Source organism: Mycetomoellerius zeteki, unplaced genomic scaffold (assembly GCF_001594055.1).
Source record: "Mycetomoellerius zeteki isolate Tzet28-1 unplaced genomic scaffold, Tzet1.0 scaffold39, whole genome shotgun sequence".
In the NCBI taxonomy this organism is placed as follows: domain Eukaryota; kingdom Metazoa; phylum Arthropoda; class Insecta; order Hymenoptera; family Formicidae; genus Mycetomoellerius; species Mycetomoellerius zeteki.
Genome location: NW_017257381.1, coordinates 1004605 through 1021742, shown reverse-complemented (window position 1 = coordinate 1021742; position 17138 = coordinate 1004605). Strand labels below are relative to the sequence as shown.

The following is a 17138-nucleotide window of genomic DNA, read 5'->3' as shown; positions in this document are numbered from 1 at the left end:
ATATGTTACGAGCCTTTTACGAGTCTGCTTAGAATTTAGGCATAAATCTTACTTTATATGACATCGTTTGTTGTCATTTCATAAAAATACGCAATATAAAACAGAAAATACAGAATGCGAAATCGTATCGAGGACTGCGTAACGAATGCAGTCCTAGAACGCGATCTAATCGCTGAGACTCGACGCGTTTTCCTGCCCGTCGCCAAAGCTCGACCACTTCCGCTTCTAGCAAGCCAATTCTATAACTCGACCCGTGAACTCGTAAATGATACCGACCCGTGCAAATTAGCATAAGGTCGAAATCGCGTTCATCCTGCGCCTACGAGACGCGTTTGATACTCTTCAGTGCGAAGCTAGTATGAGTGAATTTAGCACAAAGAGAAAGAAAGTCAAATTAATTTTGCAATTTGGTACAAGCGCTTATGTCGAATAAATTTATTTATTTTTTTTTTAAGAAGATTAAGTTGAAAAGATGTCTTGTTTATTTATTTTCGACTTGTATCAATGCAACTTTACGCAACGAATGGTGGCGCGCAAACGCCGGCGATTGTGCGTGTGTGTACGGACAATCAGCGAGATGCGTATGTGACCTGTAAAATTGCATAATCGTGCTTCCTCAATGACGACGTGAGCGAGAGAGACGATGGGCCAGAGGTAATGATACCTATGAAATAGATCGTTTACGTATATGAGCCGACGACGACGGCGCAGCGCGGCGCGAACCAGACGGCAAACCGGACGTGTTACGCACAAAGTCGGAGTTACATTTTTACGATTGTAACCGTCGATTTGCCGGCTCGTTGGTCTTTTATCTAATCGCTGCGACGCGGTCGTAACGAACCGCCCGCGCCGTGACAGAATTAACGGCCGCGCGCGGCAATTGCGCTCGTGTAAGCGCGTCCGCGTCACGAGTCTCGCATTTCGTTAGTTAGTCCATCCGGTACGTGAGAATATCGTCGGTTTTCATGGTCGAGACAATAGCGTTCCAAGATATTACTACATGATAAGCTGCACGTAATAAATCAATAATTAACCGTTTAATATTTTTCGGAAGCTACAAATTAATGTACGGTGAGAAATAAGGCGATGTACGTTCGATTCACTCATTTACTCGTTTGCTTTCTATTTTCACAGTCATTTCTTTCTTCAACATTTACTTTACGAAAGAAAATATTTGATGTTACATTTCAAGAGATACTGTAATTTCGCGTTAGTTATGTCTATTCATTCGCGATCAATTTTATTTAAAGAAACTCATGGGTTAAAACTCATGGATACACAAAAAGAGAATCAGACGATGGAATATAAGTGACTTTATTTTTTGTAATAATTTCTTTTCTTACTTGGTTATTTTTTCGCTCAAGTATACAGACGATCTTGATTCGTAGAGAGGAAAAGTTAAGCCGGAACATCGTGGGCTCTCGTAATCGTGATTACGGGATACCATTGAGCATTGAGCATAGTGGACGATGGTGAGTGGTGTCTCCATTGAACCGGCACACTACCGGAAGCGGTCGTTATCCGAACGCGGTCGTACCGAGGTCGCTCTTGAAAATCGGGCCTCTGTTCCGCGCACCGCGGACGTCTCTCTCATCGACGTCACGTGTCGAATGCGCGCCGGCCACGTGTCTCTCTCTCTCTCTCTCTCTCTCTCTCTCTCTCTCTCTCTCTCATGAGAAGGTCGTAGCTGCGCTCGGTACGAGCACTGTGAGAAAACTGGTCCATTCGGATCGCGATGTTGAATCGTGGCGCCATCCGAATGGATGACAATACTATTAAGTCTAATTTACAACGTGCTCTTTGCTTCCTGTTTCTTGCCGTTTTTCCTCTTTGCGACCGTTTTAGCGACAATCATGTTTCTTAGTGCGTGTTTCTTGCCTCTCTTCCGAAGTTCGTTAACCTTTATCTCGGTCGTTAGAAAACGAAGAAATAGGATGAGAGGCAAAAAGATAAAAAGTTGTAAAAAGCAAGAAATAGGATGCAAAGAGTATATTGTAGATTAGATCTTTATCTGTTTTCAAAGTTTTTCAAAGTAAAATTTGGATCGGACAATTTAACACAAAGAAAGTGAGATCGACTTTTACTTGATTCCATAAGAAAAACTTCTTCATTCTCTATGGCTACGCGTTTTATTCGTGCGATCGTATACCTATTTATGTGAGAAACACAAAAAACAACGCTATCTCGGGGCTCGCACATCATTATTATTTTTAAATTATAATTTTGCCGTATATATACCTGTACGTTTATTTTGACTGTTTCTATTTTGTTACATTATGTCCGCATGATTTATTCATGATTTTTTTATCGCCCATTTTTTACAGCATGGCCGCTCAGATTCGTACAGGGTCGCCACGTTACCCAACATTCGTGACGACAACAAAACCGCAGATGGGATGTACAAGGTATATTCAGAGATGGACTTATGTTTCCATACGAATTCTATATGATTAACATATCTGGGATACTGGGATATCCGGTATGCTTCTTTCTTGACCAGCAGATGGGACGTTTCTTCTACTCTTTCCTCTTTGTTTCTATTATCTTTTTTCTATCTGTCTTTCTCTCCCTTCTTTTTTTTCCATTTCTCGTTTTCTCTAGCGCTGATCTTTGTAATTCCATCGTCTCTTCAATGGCAATAACGTCTATTACGCCACAATGCTTTTCTTCTACCTATGCCTCGATAGGAGATTTCTTGAAGGAAATTTCCTTCTGCTATCACGCACTTTCGAATCTTTAGCTTTTTCGTGTTTTCACTTTGGTATCAGTTTTGTGTGATTGTAATTATCTTGACGCATGAGAAGAGAATTTTATCTGTTCGTGGTTCAGGTCTCGATTGGAATAGCGTTATAATAGCATTTCAATTGACTCGATCGACATGGCAACATCATATTCTTTTAAGAAAAGAAAGCTTTGTATACTTCATTTAATAAACATTTTAATAACAATGTGTAAGATGAGATAAAATTACACCAAATCTTACAAAAAAAGAGTCCTCACTTAATTAAACTTAGTTTTTTATCAATTATTTTCCTCCGCCGACGTTACATGAAACATTCCTCCAAAACATTCCTATCATTTAAGGCAGTGCAATTCTATCTCATCTTACGACTAGATATCATTACAGCTCGGTTCATCTCGCTTTTTGACGATATTGTTGCAATCGATTTCTTCTACTACAAAGGCTATTTTCACTCGTCGCTGGGTTTTCAATCTCTTTTCAGATTCTCGTAATTCGACACGCTTTGATAATCTTCTATTTCTCTTCAACTTTGTTGTCAGAGTATCTTGGTGATTAACGCGTCGCGATAATACACTTTGTAATCGTTTTGTAATTATAGTTATATTAAGGTTGGGTACACATCATCGTTATACAGGGAAGATATTATCAGAAAACATTTTTCGATAACGCTCTTTTTCTCTCTGTCTGTTCCCGTTGACAGTCGCGGCGGAAGAATCCAAAGCGGAGGGGGGACAACCTAGATGACCTGAAGCAAGAGTTGGACATTGACTTCCACAAAGTCTCACCCGAGGAACTGTATCAAAGATTTCAGACGCACCCCGAAAACGTAAGTAACATCAGGCGATGAGGGATGATAATCTTTCGAAGAAATAGATTTTGATTCGAGATTGCATAATGCATCGATCGACATTGACACGTGATCGCCGCGCCGCTACGAAATAAAAATATTATCGATAGTTTCTCTTCTGCAAAAGTGGAATATAAAATACAAATGGAAAGATATTAAAATGGAAATTAGTTGACGGCGTTGATCAATGTTAAATGAGCGATTGAAAGATCAAATAGAAAGAGATACATGTATTAATTAATAATATTTATGTAAAAATAATAATAGGGCCTCAGCCACGCGAAAGCGAAGGAGAACCTGGAAAGAGACGGGCCGAACGCCCTGACGCCGCCGAAGCAGACTCCGGAATGGGTAAAGTTCTGCAAGAACCTGTTCGGCGGTTTCGCCCTCCTACTATGGATCGGCGCGATCCTCTGCTTCATCGCGTACTCGATCCAGGCCTCGACCAGCGAGGACCCGAACGACGACAATCTCTACCTGGGCATCGTCCTCGCGGCGGTCGTAATAGTCACGGGTATATTCTCGTACTACCAGGAGAGCAAGTCAAGCAAGATTATGGAGTCGTTCAAGAACATGGTGCCGCAATTCGCCACCGTAATCCGGGAGGGTGAAAAGCTCACCTTACGGGCGGAGGATCTCGTGTTGGGCGACGTCGTCGAGGTTAAATTCGGCGACCGGATACCGGCCGACATCAGGATTATTGAGGCCCGTGGATTTAAGGTGGACAACAGCTCGCTGACGGGCGAGTCCGAACCGCAATCGAGATCGCCCGAGTTCACGAATGAGAACCCGCTCGAAACGAAGAATCTCGCGTTCTTCTCGACGAATGCGGTGGAAGGCACGGCCAAAGGCGTGGTAATCTGTTGCGGCGATCAGACGGTGATGGGAAGGATCGCAGGTCTCGCGTCCGGCTTAGATACCGGTGAGACACCAATCGCCAAGGAGATTCATCACTTTATACACCTCATTACCGGTGTCGCTGTCTTCCTCGGCGTCACATTCTTTATCATAGCCTTCATTCTGGGTTATCACTGGCTTGACGCCGTCATCTTCCTAATTGGTATTATTGTGGCGAACGTACCGGAGGGTCTTCTCGCTACTGTGACCGTGTGCCTCACTCTGACCGCCAAACGAATGGCCTCGAAGAACTGCCTGGTGAAGAATCTCGAAGCTGTGGAAACTTTGGGCTCGACTTCGACCATCTGCTCGGACAAAACTGGAACCCTCACGCAAAATCGTATGACGGTGGCGCACATGTGGTTCGACAATCAGATTATCGATGCCGATACCACAGAAGATCAGTCTGGCTTGCAATATGACCGCACTAGTCCGGGATTTAAGGCGTTGGCGAAGATCGCGACCCTGTGCAATCGTGCCGAGTTTAAGCCGGGCCAGGAGGGTGAACCGATTCTGAAGCGAGAAGTTAACGGCGACGCCTCTGAGGCTGCGTTGCTCAAGTGTATGGAACTGGCGTTGGGCGATGTCATGGGCATTAGGAAACGCAACAAGAAAGTCTGCGAGATTCCCTTCAATTCTACTAATAAATATCAGGTGTCCATACACGAATCAGACGATCCCAATGATCCTAGACATCTCTTGGTGATGAAGGGTGCTCCCGAGAGGATATTGGACAGGTGCTCGACCATATTTATTGGCGGCAAAGAGAAGGTAACTTACCTAACAAATTATCTATCTATCTGTATCTTTTTTCAATATTTAAACTTTTCATATCGTAGGTTCTCGATGAAGAAATGAAGGAGGCGTTCAATAACGCGTACTTGGAATTGGGCGGACTCGGCGAACGAGTGCTCGGCTTCTGTGATTACACACTGCCGTCCGACAAGTTCCCGGTTGGCTTCAAATTCAATGCCGACGAACCCAATTTCCCAGTCGACGGACTCCGCTTCGTAGGCCTGATGTCTATGATTGATCCGCCTCGGGCCGCGGTGCCCGACGCGGTCGCCAAGTGCCGTTCCGCCGGCATCAAGGTCATCATGGTTACCGGTGACCATCCGATCACTGCCAAAGCCATTGCCAAATCCGTCGGCATCATCTCTGAAGGTATATATTTTTGCACGTTAAGTGTCGGTTTTATTATCACATTAACGATTCTCGAATGACGTTTGAGATTAGATACTGCAACCGCAAGATCTCTGAAGTTTTATTCACCCATCTCGATTATGATGCTTTTATGAGTTTAATCTCTTAATGAGATGTAATTTTAGATAATATATAGATCGCACTTAAGATTTATAACGATTTCATTTGTACACGGAACTTGGGGTAATTTTATTGGAGGATAAAAAATTATGATATAGTAACACATATCCAATTTTTGGATTGGCGATAGCGTATATTTTAATTAAAACAATGCATAGGATAATTATTCGCTGTTAACAATCGTATTGTTCCAATTTTTCTGACAAAGTATTAATCTTTCTTCATTCATTTTATCTATTTCAATTTTATTGCTATCTTTCTTTTTAGGTAACGAAACCATTGAGGACATTGCGCAACGGTTAAATATCCCGGTATCCGAAGTAAATCCTCGCGAGGCTAAAGCCGCGGTCATTCACGGAACCGAACTCAGGGAACTGAACTCCGACCAATTGGACGAGATTCTCAGGTACCACACCGAAATTGTGTTCGCCCGTACCTCGCCTCAGCAGAAGCTCATCATCGTCGAAGGCTGCCAGCGAATGGGTGCGATTGTCGCTGTAACTGGTAAGTTATTCGAAGGAAAATTAATGTAAATTTTCGCTTAGTATTACGAAGAAAATGTTCAACTAGAATGAAAAGCTTTCTAGAATTTTTTTTGATTGGATTAAAACCTGATAAACTAATTTATTTTTGACGCGAAAATTAACTGTGATATAATAATTGTTTACGATTGAAATGTGTATATAAACGTTTAATTTATTTAGGCGACGGTGTGAACGATTCGCCTGCTCTGAAAAAAGCCGACATTGGTGTCGCTATGGGCATCGCTGGTTCGGACGTCTCCAAGCAAGCAGCCGATATGATTTTACTGGATGACAACTTTGCTTCGATTGTAACAGGCGTGGAAGAGGGTCGTTTGATCTTTGACAACCTAAAGAAGTCCATCGCCTACACCCTGACCTCGAATATACCCGAAATCTCACCTTTCTTGGCATTCATTCTCTGCGATATTCCTTTGCCGTTGGGTACCGTCACCATTCTTTGCATCGATTTAGGAACTGACATGGTAAGTCATGAAATACTACACGAAAACAATGACTATGGTCGAGTAACAATGTTCGGAAGAGACGTTCATATCTCACTCTTTAAAACTTTTCCAAAGTTGCTGCTTCGATTTCCTTCTTATTGGCTAATCAAATTATTTCAGCAATCGCGTCCTCCATCATATAATAACTTATATATGGAGTCATGAAGGTACAACTGTTTCTTAAAGATACCATCAATCTTTGACACTTATAATTAATTGATAGGTACCAGCATGATATATGTTTGGAATACTACTGATACGACGATTGTTCAACAGTTCCTCGAAAATTCGTTGGACGATATGTTCTTTTTTTATAGATTGCGATGCATTTGAACCAGTCAAGGTGGTGGTCAGCAACCTGTACTCTCATCGATTAATCCTTGAATATTTTTACTTCCTTTTAGATTAATTGCGCTGATGGAGCTTGAGTAAAAAAAACAAAAGCATAATTTAGATAAATTATCTTACAGGGGTTAAAAATTTTTTTTAATTAAACAAAATACGTCAAAATATGAACAATACATTTGCATTTGAATAGAAATAGATATTTATCGCAACGAGAGATAGTTTAAAGTTTCTTCTCAGGAACACTTTATCTCTGCGAGATAAACTGCTTACTATTTATTCACGCGAGATATCGCAAATTTCCTCTGAACTTCCTTGATTCCTTTCAGAATCAGTTTCTTAATCAATTTAGTTTTCTTTATTTTTTCAGTTGATTATCTTTTGTTTATTCTCTATGCTTCATTGTGCATAAGAATGTTGTCGATATCGATTCGATTATAATCTTCTTAAGATTGATTTTGGTATCGGATTATATGGAAAGAGATTAATAACTGAATTTTTAATAAAATGAACGACACGACAACATTCTTTACTTCAACATCATCCGAAGACATTCTTGTTATTTAATTGTTGGCGTTATTACTGAGCTCTTTGATAATGTGACGTCAGGTACCCGCCATCTCGCTAGCCTACGAGGAGGCAGAGAGCGATATTATGAAGCGACAACCACGAAACCCCTTCACTGACAAGCTAGTTAACGAAAGGTAACACATCAACAATGAATATTGACAAGTTACATCAGAATGTCTGTAATTCGAAAGAGTCATCGGTGATGATACATTGTATTTTCGAGATATTTTCCCGATTGATGAGCTGAGTTCAAACATGTTTCGAAATTTCGATAAAACTTGCTAACTTTCTTAAAGTGAATTTTTCAAGTAATTGTTTAAGCATTTTTTGAAAATCGGGTAAAGCTTCGGAAATTCAATCACACGGCGATCGCTCTCTCACTCTATTGGCTACATATTTCGTTTGACGACTTTAGTAGTTAGTGCCTTCTATCTTCTATTATATATGACATAAAGTTTGATGCGGGAAGGTACATGCATATATTACTATACGTCTCTTACTCGTCATCGTTCGATACCTACGTACGACAGGAATTGTAAACTGAGTAACGATTCGCGGGCAAATTGATTCCTCATATAAATAATGTACTTTCGTTAATTTCTTCATTTTACACGCTAGATATTAATTTTACTGGATGATATTATACTCGTTATTTTTTCAATATTGTCTTTATAAGTACTGTATGTAGTAAAAATTTGCTTTTTCTTCCATTATTCTCTCCTTTTTTAAAATACTTTAACTACTTCGGTCATTGCCAAGGTCATTTGATAAAATTCACGCGATGTAGGGATTAATTTGCCAAGCCTATCGCTCGAGTTGTCGGACACGCTAGGACAAAACGTGAATAAGGTAATAACGGGATATGGTACACGCAGATCGACGCATATGCAATGTTCTAAGGTGTGTTTGGTCGCTGGGAGACACGCGAGCTTTATTTTCAGTCTGTTCTTCTTTCTATTCGTATATCCTATACTTGCTCTAACAATAAGCTGGATTGAGTTTGGTTAAATGACGCTTGCTCGTCTATGATTTATCGTCGTTCTTTACAGAATTTTTATAAAATTCTGAAAGAATTGTATTGTTACAAAAAAGAGTAACGGTAATTACATTGTTATCTTACGAAAAAAGTAAACTCTTATAATATATGTTTTAATGTAATAACATGTATTCTTTTTTTCTATTTTTTGCACCAAAAGTGAGACGATTTAATTACGAGACGGGCAATCGTGAATTTTTCCTTTTCGAAGAATTTTCTTTTCCTTTTATATTAACGGTCACAGGCGCTTCCATCATGACGATCCTCGGTCGTATTAGTATTGTTTCGTTACATCTAAGGTAAGCCAATCGCATTGTAAAAGCCTCTCTGTATCTCTCTCTCTCTCTCTCTCTCTCTCTATACATATCTAACTCTCTAATACTTAGTATCTCTATAGTTTTATTTTCCTTGAGCTCAATTTCCCATCGTTTTATAATTTCTCGCTGTAGTCGTCATCTGTTCTGGTTTGCCACTGGCTTGAGGTGTATATGGGTTGCTGAGACGTCCACGAAACATAGATGAACGTCGTTGTGAAGAACTCGCATGATCGGTCCCTTCAGCATTTTACTTATCTCGCCTTTTTCCCACTTGGAAATTTTTATTTTTGTTCCATCTTCCGTCATCTAACCCTTTCGTTTCTCTCTTTCTTTCTTTGTCTTCTCTCGCGTGCGTGCACGCTGTTTAATGTATATGAATTTATTTTTCCTTCAGCTATATACTCTATCTCTATATTCTTTTTTCATACCATCTTTCGTATTGCGCTCTGTCGCTGCAAGTTTCTGAGTTTTCCCTCTCTAAATCGTGATACAAGTATCAAGGAATGCAAGGGAATTTGTATATTGTATTGTGAATATTGTGTGATGTTTATCATAAATGTGCAACTTATACTTTGCGAATCCGCTCCGTGTCGTTGTCGGTACCACGAAGATTCAAACATAAAGATTGAACGATAAGAAAGAAAGTTTCGCACGTTCTGGAAGCCCGAAATGTTTTCATAAAGTAAACGGTAGTGCTGTCTCTATCTTTCTTTTCCCGTAGACATTTGAGTAGAATAGCATTACGATATAGAATAGAATTGTCATTCATACGTCGGTTTGCATATATGAAACGTGACTTTTTTTTCTTTTAATCTCTTTTTTCATCATTTTTCTCTACCTCTGTCTATCTACCTCCATTATTCCTGGCTGCCTTTATTGTCTCGAGCCAGGTTTTATCGGTGCTGCGCCTCGCTCAGGAAAACGAATTTCTTTTCAACTTAAAATTGGTTCATTTATTACGAATTATTGTTAGTGAAAATTCACCTGATAGTCTAACGCGGTGTACGTATGGATGAACAAGAACATGATTGTTGCGTGCCAAATTAAACGGAATTACAACTTTGGTGAAATTGTAGGATATTTTATCTAGAGATTTATTTATTTGCTTCTATCTCGCAAATATATATAAATTAATTTTAATAATTTTATGCAGCAAATAAAGCTGTATATCTACTAATCAGCTGAATTGATTGAATCGATAGATGCAGAACAGTCGCAGGTTTGTCGTGTAATTTCTACACCTGTGTGACGCGCATTGCATATCTTTCTTAGTTTTTCTCTTTCTCTTTTTTCAATAACAACTCCTTTCTCTTTTCTTCTGTAGAATTTACCGGATTTTTCTTAGAAAAATAAGCTCTGCATCAAACGATTCATTTTCTTCCTTTTTCATCGTCAGTTGAGCAACGATCGTTCTTAGTCATTTCGTAATTTAGCAAGTTTCGTCGACGCAATCGCTTAGGGAAGGCAGAATGGAACGAAGATTCGTTGCAATTGCATCGCAAACTGCATAGTGGAAATTAACAAATGTTTCGCACTGGTCGACGAAACTTAAGTTTTAATCAATTAGTTGAATTCTAATCGATCTTACACGTACATATATCGCATACTCCTGGAAGAGCATTACCACAAATAAAAAACGAAATTTTTGCAAAAGAATAATTTGATATGCGATTTCCTAAGGGAGCTCAGCTAAAACAACATATCACTTTTTGTTTAGATATGAAAGATTTTTACTTACTGTAACTCATGTAGTAGCATCTCCTGCAATTACAAAGGTGAGAAACAAAAATTGAACTTGTTTGAGTTATGGCAATTTTCTTTCAGGAGTGGTATATATTATGTATATAGATATGTATATATATTTACATTAATCTTTGATGCTCAGTAATTATTACTATTATTATTCTTGTCCTCGTCTACTAGTCTTATTATTATCATTATTATTACAACCACAAGCCAGCATCGTTACTTATAGTTATGAATTTTTATTGCCATTACTATTTTATCTACTATATCACAGCTGCCGCTGCTACTACCTCTATATATTACTACTATTATACTTACTATACTTACTATTTACTTATACTGTTCGTTACTTGCCACTATATATCACCGCCAAAAGAGAAAGACACTTTTGTACATTTTTGAGCGTCATGAACTTTTCTTGCAGTTTTTATTCTTTACAGTCTTCTCACGTTTTATTCTGTAATGCGCTGCCTACTGCCGCTGCCTTCTACCCACTCTGCGACTGGCAACTTTCTAATGGGTGCTGAAACGACTGATATACTTTTACAAAAACATTTGCTAACCGGGGAAATCCATATGTATATGTTAATTGGAAGTAGGAAATTGCCGTGGTAGCCCCCTCGTGCACAAATGTAATTCTGTTGTTTGAAAATCATTTGATGATCGTTAGAGAGAGCTTAGTAGTATATTTTTTTGCGACGACGCGACACAATGAGAGAATGATTATGTGCATCAGGGGGTTGCGCCGCAGTATTAACGAAAACAGTGCTTGAGGTCGTACTCAGTTGGAGTGCACGAAAGAGAAGGGATCTTTTTCACCTGCGTTTCTCAGAAGTGCTCGATGATGACGTCCATTTATCTTGCTTATATTTGCCTTTTAAATTTGTAGGCTTTGATAATGTTAGCCTTAAAGAAAGTTTTTGTAATTTCAATTTGAAAAATTGAGTACTTGTAGCGAATTTTGTAGTATACGTAACAAAATTGTTTTCTGGAAATCGCTATGACGTTGAAATTATTGTAATTCTTTTTGTCCCCCTGTAAATGTATATAAGTATATGTGATTCGTCGAGCATCGCTGAGAATAATTCAATCGGAGACTGTGAGAGCCAATGGTAACAAAAATGATTGGAGATTCGCAGCGTGAAAACGTCAAAGTGGAAAAAGGACGGAAGGTCCGCGTATGTGATTCCAATCCTGATCTTTTTTCACTTGCTTCAGATATAGCACAAACGATTTCTTTCTCTCGAACCGTTTCTAGGCCGTTTGTCTAAACGCAGCGCCTAATTCAATGCACAAATACACTCGCCAGTATTCGCTACTATCCAGGTCCTCTTCACTACACTTCGACGCAATTTTCTAACGCATTTTTACGGCACTATTTTCTAACGCAAATTGTACGCAAGAGCAATTAATTTCTAATTGTAAGACAGGCTGCGTTTAGGATGGAACCGGTCGAGCACCTTGAAAGATCATCTTTTCGGGAGTTTCGCATGAAAACGTAAAATATTGTCGGGGTAATATACGTATAATATGATCGACGCTGAACTGTCTTGTGCAATCTCCAAATCTCTCTGTCTCTTTCGCTCGCACTGCGCGTACATACACGTTATCGAGAGTGTATGTGCATAAAGTACCAATAATGGTATAATATCTCTTGCATATAACTTCTTTGTAATGCGGTGAGGGGTAGTTAGCACACTTTCTAATCAGTGGTGGATGGCAGGTGCCGGCCATCTCGCTAGCCTACGAGGCACCGGAGTCGGACATTATGAAACGGCAGCCACGCGATCCTTACAGAGACAATCTAGTCAACCGAAGGTGGGTCTCCCAATTACCCACCTAATAAAAGAAACCAACCGAACCTATTGCACTTACGTCCGTACCGTGTCAACTCACATACACGTTTTTACCGTTGTCACTACTATCTACTTGTTTTCACATACACACACGTGTGTACACACACACAAACACACACACACACAAGCATACCCGCCAGGGCCGTCAGACGTGATTGATCCTTTGCTTGGCAAGTAGAAACTCGAAGTAACAATCGAAAAATTCGATTCCCAGCATGCGCGAATCTTGCCTGATGTCTACTAACACTGATGTACTTGAAGATAGATTAGAAGAGATAGATTAGCTAGTATTTGTCCAACAAAGGGTTAATCGATGATAACTGATGGTGAAACAACGTTGCGTCGCGTGTTTACACAGAATAAAGTGCATTTTGTGATGAATAGCGCGTGATACATAACGTCGCGTTTTCGATAATAGTTGACTGCTCTGACGACAGTAGATCTTACACATGTACGTACACACGTACATATGAATGTGCTTGTGAACCGAGTTAGAAGTAACCAGCCGTTCTGGCATTGTCTACACGTGCCGCACTCTATTCATCTGCATGATGCGGTAATAACTGTCCTGGGACGATTATTATGCACTTCTAACTTGGATCGCAATGTGTACACATGACACCTAATACATAACAATACCTAACAGAGTGTCTACTGATTTTGGCGACATGATAGAGTATCACTGTCTACTTTTCTTTTTCGTGAAAATTTATTTTTTTGTAAAAATGTTATACACTTTTTAGCTGCAGAAGGAAATCGGTCGCAGGATAAAATTATTATGTTCCGTAAAGTTTTTAAGATTGTTGTTGGTAGAAATCCGAACTTTTCTTCTTTTTGAAAGATCTTGGTTGCAAGTGGAACACACTCGGTAGACACTCTGCATTAGCAAACAAACGACATCCGACTTTAAGAATCTAGTTGATTAGCATAGAGCACAAGCAAGTTTAACCTATAGAGAACAGTTTTCAGATGTTGAGAATGCCGAATGCTTTTTTTAGATACACCTAAAATCCGATTAACGACTAACACTGCGATCATCATTTAGCTTCAACTTTATACATGTTACTTTTTCTAATCGTTGCACTAGATGTAGCGCGCAGATTGCGGGCGAATACACTGGAAACTTCATTGCTGTCAATAACTGATTACTTAGTTATTATAGACATTAGATACTAAAAAATTGTACATTCAAGAAAGCTGAAAGAAATTGATCCATATTGACAGCATCGCTCCTTAGTCTGCCAATTGTCTGGCTTAATGGATCTACATTTACTTTTCTGGAGATTTATTTTATAATCAAACGTTGGAATATATAAAATTTTATTTTATATTATAACAAGTTTTTAAAAATTTTTTATTAATGAATATAAGAAATATGATTTTCTGGTTTTATGATATCTTTTTACATTAATGCATACCGCAGATGTTTTATGTATATTCATCCTATACAAATTTTGTAGAGAAGATAACAGAGACAAATTTCCAGAGACAAATGTAGGTCTAATGAATATCTACGGTAAACAGAGGGTTAACGTCGTCGGAAAACATTCGCCGGAAAAACGGTGAATTCGAGCTACCGACGAGTTTTCCGCGGAGTGCACGTTTCGCCTCGAATGTTCTCTTTTTCGCTATCTTTAATCTTTCACTTTCTTACACTTCTCGTTGACAACAAGCTCAGTTACGGAAGTCGCCGCCGGGAGCAGCTTTTGAAAACTAACAACTAACATGCACGGCTTGGGCAGCCTCTTTCTCTCCCGCGAACAACGTGATCCATCGCGGATCGCATTGCAATTACCGGCTTCTGCCGCTTTATCGCATTTGACGATTGTCTCGACGTCGGGAACTTAATTGTATTGTCCGAGCTGCAATCTTTTTTTTTTTTTACATTTGACATTGCGATGCCTTTGGCACGCTTGCGCGAACACTAATTCGCTAATTACAAACTCTTCTATATCTTCCACTGGATCTGACAAGTCAGCTACCGGTTCAGTACGACTAATTTAACTACGACTAATTTGTCGCAATCGCATGCGACTTGCTTCCTTAGCTTAATTCTGCGCACAGATACTCGCTGCACGTTTTTTGTACTAACTGCTTTCATGATAGTTATATTGATTTTACATGATTTGATTAGTAACTTGTAACAGTAAGTTAACAGTAATACGACAATACTGACAATATTTAGCTGTAGAGAAGAAGCAAACGCTACATTACAATTGCGATCATATCAATAGTCTGGTTAGTTATAAATTGACGATTATAATTACACTTGTGGTTTAAAAAAGTAAGAAATGTGTATATTTTTTCAATTTTGATACCATTAAATTATATTGCTTATGATGATAATCTTTTAGTTAATTACTAATAAATGTTAATATAGTATAATTATTTACAATATTACATTGATGATAACGATGGAAAGATTCTTTAGCCAGATTGTTGTATTGAATCGCATTCAAAGGAAGAGCAGAGATTAAGTCCGTCGTTTGTAAGATCTTAATAAGATCTTAAATATGAGATATAAAATCATATTTAAAGTCTTATTTATTATGGACTTGATCTATCTTTTTGATTTGAAATTTTCGATACGGTATAACATACTTGCGCCAATTAGCAGATCACTTCGTTGTAACATTAACTCACAAATCAATTTGAAAACGTGCGTGGGCTAAGCTTTGGTAGTGCGAAATATTAACCGGGAATGAGCAGCTTTAATGCGAACTATGCAGCTTGCCATCGTGAGGATTGGCAAACAATAGCTATGTCTACTCGTTTGTCTGTCTCTCTGTCTGATCTGTCTGTCTGATCTGTCTGCTCTGTGTGGCATGCTTCACTGTCAAGAATCGATCGTTAACAGTCTACCTATTGGTAAGTAATCTGCATTTTGTCCCTAACCGGTAACTATGGCTTTCATAATTTTAACACGAACTTAGATTATTAGAAATAACATCAAAGTTGGACCATTGATGTGACGAAGATTTCCTAGATTCCGAAGAATCCTGAAACACGTCAATCCTTTTTGTTATTTAAAATCGAAAAATTTGTCAAGTGTAAAATTTCTGCTAATTTTCTTCGATTAAAAGCTTCGATTGAGTTGTATATTTATTCTTTTCAAAATTAGAAGAAATCGTTTTTTAAGCATAAAATATTCACATTGTTTTTTATGCGATGAATTGATTACTGCAAAAAGAAGGATTCTTCGAAAGCTAACATCGAGTATATGATTGATAGGGACAAAAAATTCATTAACGCATTTATTTGTATCTAGGCTTATTTCGATGGCATACGGTCAAATCGGTATGATTCAAGCCGCGGCCGGCTTCTTCGTCTACTTCGTCATCATGGCTGAGAATGGATTCCTGCCTATGTATCTGTTTGGCATTCGGAAGCAATGGGACTCTAAGGCTATCAATGATCTTACCGATAGCTATGGTCAGGAATGGGTAAATATGATATAATAGACCTATAGAATCGATCGAATATTGAGAAAAATTGAGATGAACGAAAACTGATATTTTATTCTCAATAAACAAAGTCTTTTTCGTCAATCGATAACAAAATATATCACGTAAATATTCTCCGAGTCCATTCTTAAAATTATTTCTAATATAACATTTACAAACGTTTTAATTATTTATAGGAAAAACTAATTTATGTTAGATATGAATTCGGAATTTCTCGACTGACAATGAGTTGCAAAATAGAGTAATTAAAAACGTAATATATGACAGATTATGCAAATTAATTTTTTTATAAACAGACATATAGAGACCGTAAAACGCTGGAGTTCACCTGCCATACAGCTTTCTTCGTGTCGATCGTAATTGTGCAGTGGGCTGATTTGATTGTTTGCAAAACACGTCGCAACTCTATTATTCACCAAGGAATGAGAAACTGGGCTCTGAACTTTGGCCTCGTGTTCGAGACCGCCCTCGCTGCGTTCCTAAGTTACACGCCCGGTATGGACAAGGGTCTTCGTATGTTCCCACTAAAGTACGTATTTTTTTATTCATTTTTATATCTCTTGTCATGTAATATGTAACAAACTAATTTTATATTTAGTACTTTGTTTTATATATTTGCTGTAACATTTAGCACATATGTATAAAGATTGCAATATTAATGTTATAGCCTTATATTATAATGCGACGCAACATAAAAAAATAGCAACATGTAATTCATGTGCGTTGCAGATTCGTATGGTGGTTGCCAGCTCTGCCGTTCATGTTTGCTATCTTCATCTACGACGAAACGAGACGATTCTACCTCCGTCGAAATCCAGGCGGCTGGCTCGAGCAAGAAACTTATTATTAGACGCAAAAAGGATTAAATCACACGCATGCAGAACGCGCGCGCAAGAGGATGACTGAATGAACGGAAGAATGAGAGCGAGAGAGAGCGTGCGCGCGCGCGAGAGAGAGAGAGAGAGAG

The 17138-nt window shown here is 38.8% G+C and overlaps 1 protein-coding gene across 5 annotated transcripts in view; it reads left to right on the top strand.

Annotated features, from left to right (window-relative positions):
* Positions 1-17123, top strand: part of Atpalpha (sodium/potassium-transporting ATPase subunit alpha) — a 63470-nt gene extending 46347 nt beyond the window's left edge. For 2 of the 5 annotated variants that reach the window (XM_018453536.1, XM_018453538.1), the window contains exons 2-11: positions 2325-2405; positions 3444-3569; positions 3858-5258; positions 5327-5651; positions 6078-6314; positions 6515-6816; positions 7792-7886; positions 15976-16150; positions 16468-16700; positions 16901-17123. In XM_018453536.1, the coding sequence (XP_018309038.1) occupies positions 2325-2405; positions 3444-3569; positions 3858-5258; positions 5327-5651; positions 6078-6314; positions 6515-6816; positions 7792-7886; positions 15976-16150; positions 16468-16700; positions 16901-17021 (3096 nt within the window). In that variant the 3' untranslated portion in view covers positions 17022-17123. Of the gene's footprint in view, positions 1-2324; positions 2406-3443; positions 3570-3857; positions 5259-5326; positions 5652-6077; positions 6315-6514; positions 6817-7791; positions 7887-12574; positions 12670-15975; positions 16151-16467; positions 16701-16900 lie in introns of all 5 variants that reach the window. The other 3 variants (XM_018453539.1, XM_018453540.1, XM_018453537.1) reach the window with 2 other exon arrangements.
* The last annotated feature ends 15 nt before the right edge of the window (positions 17124-17138 follow it).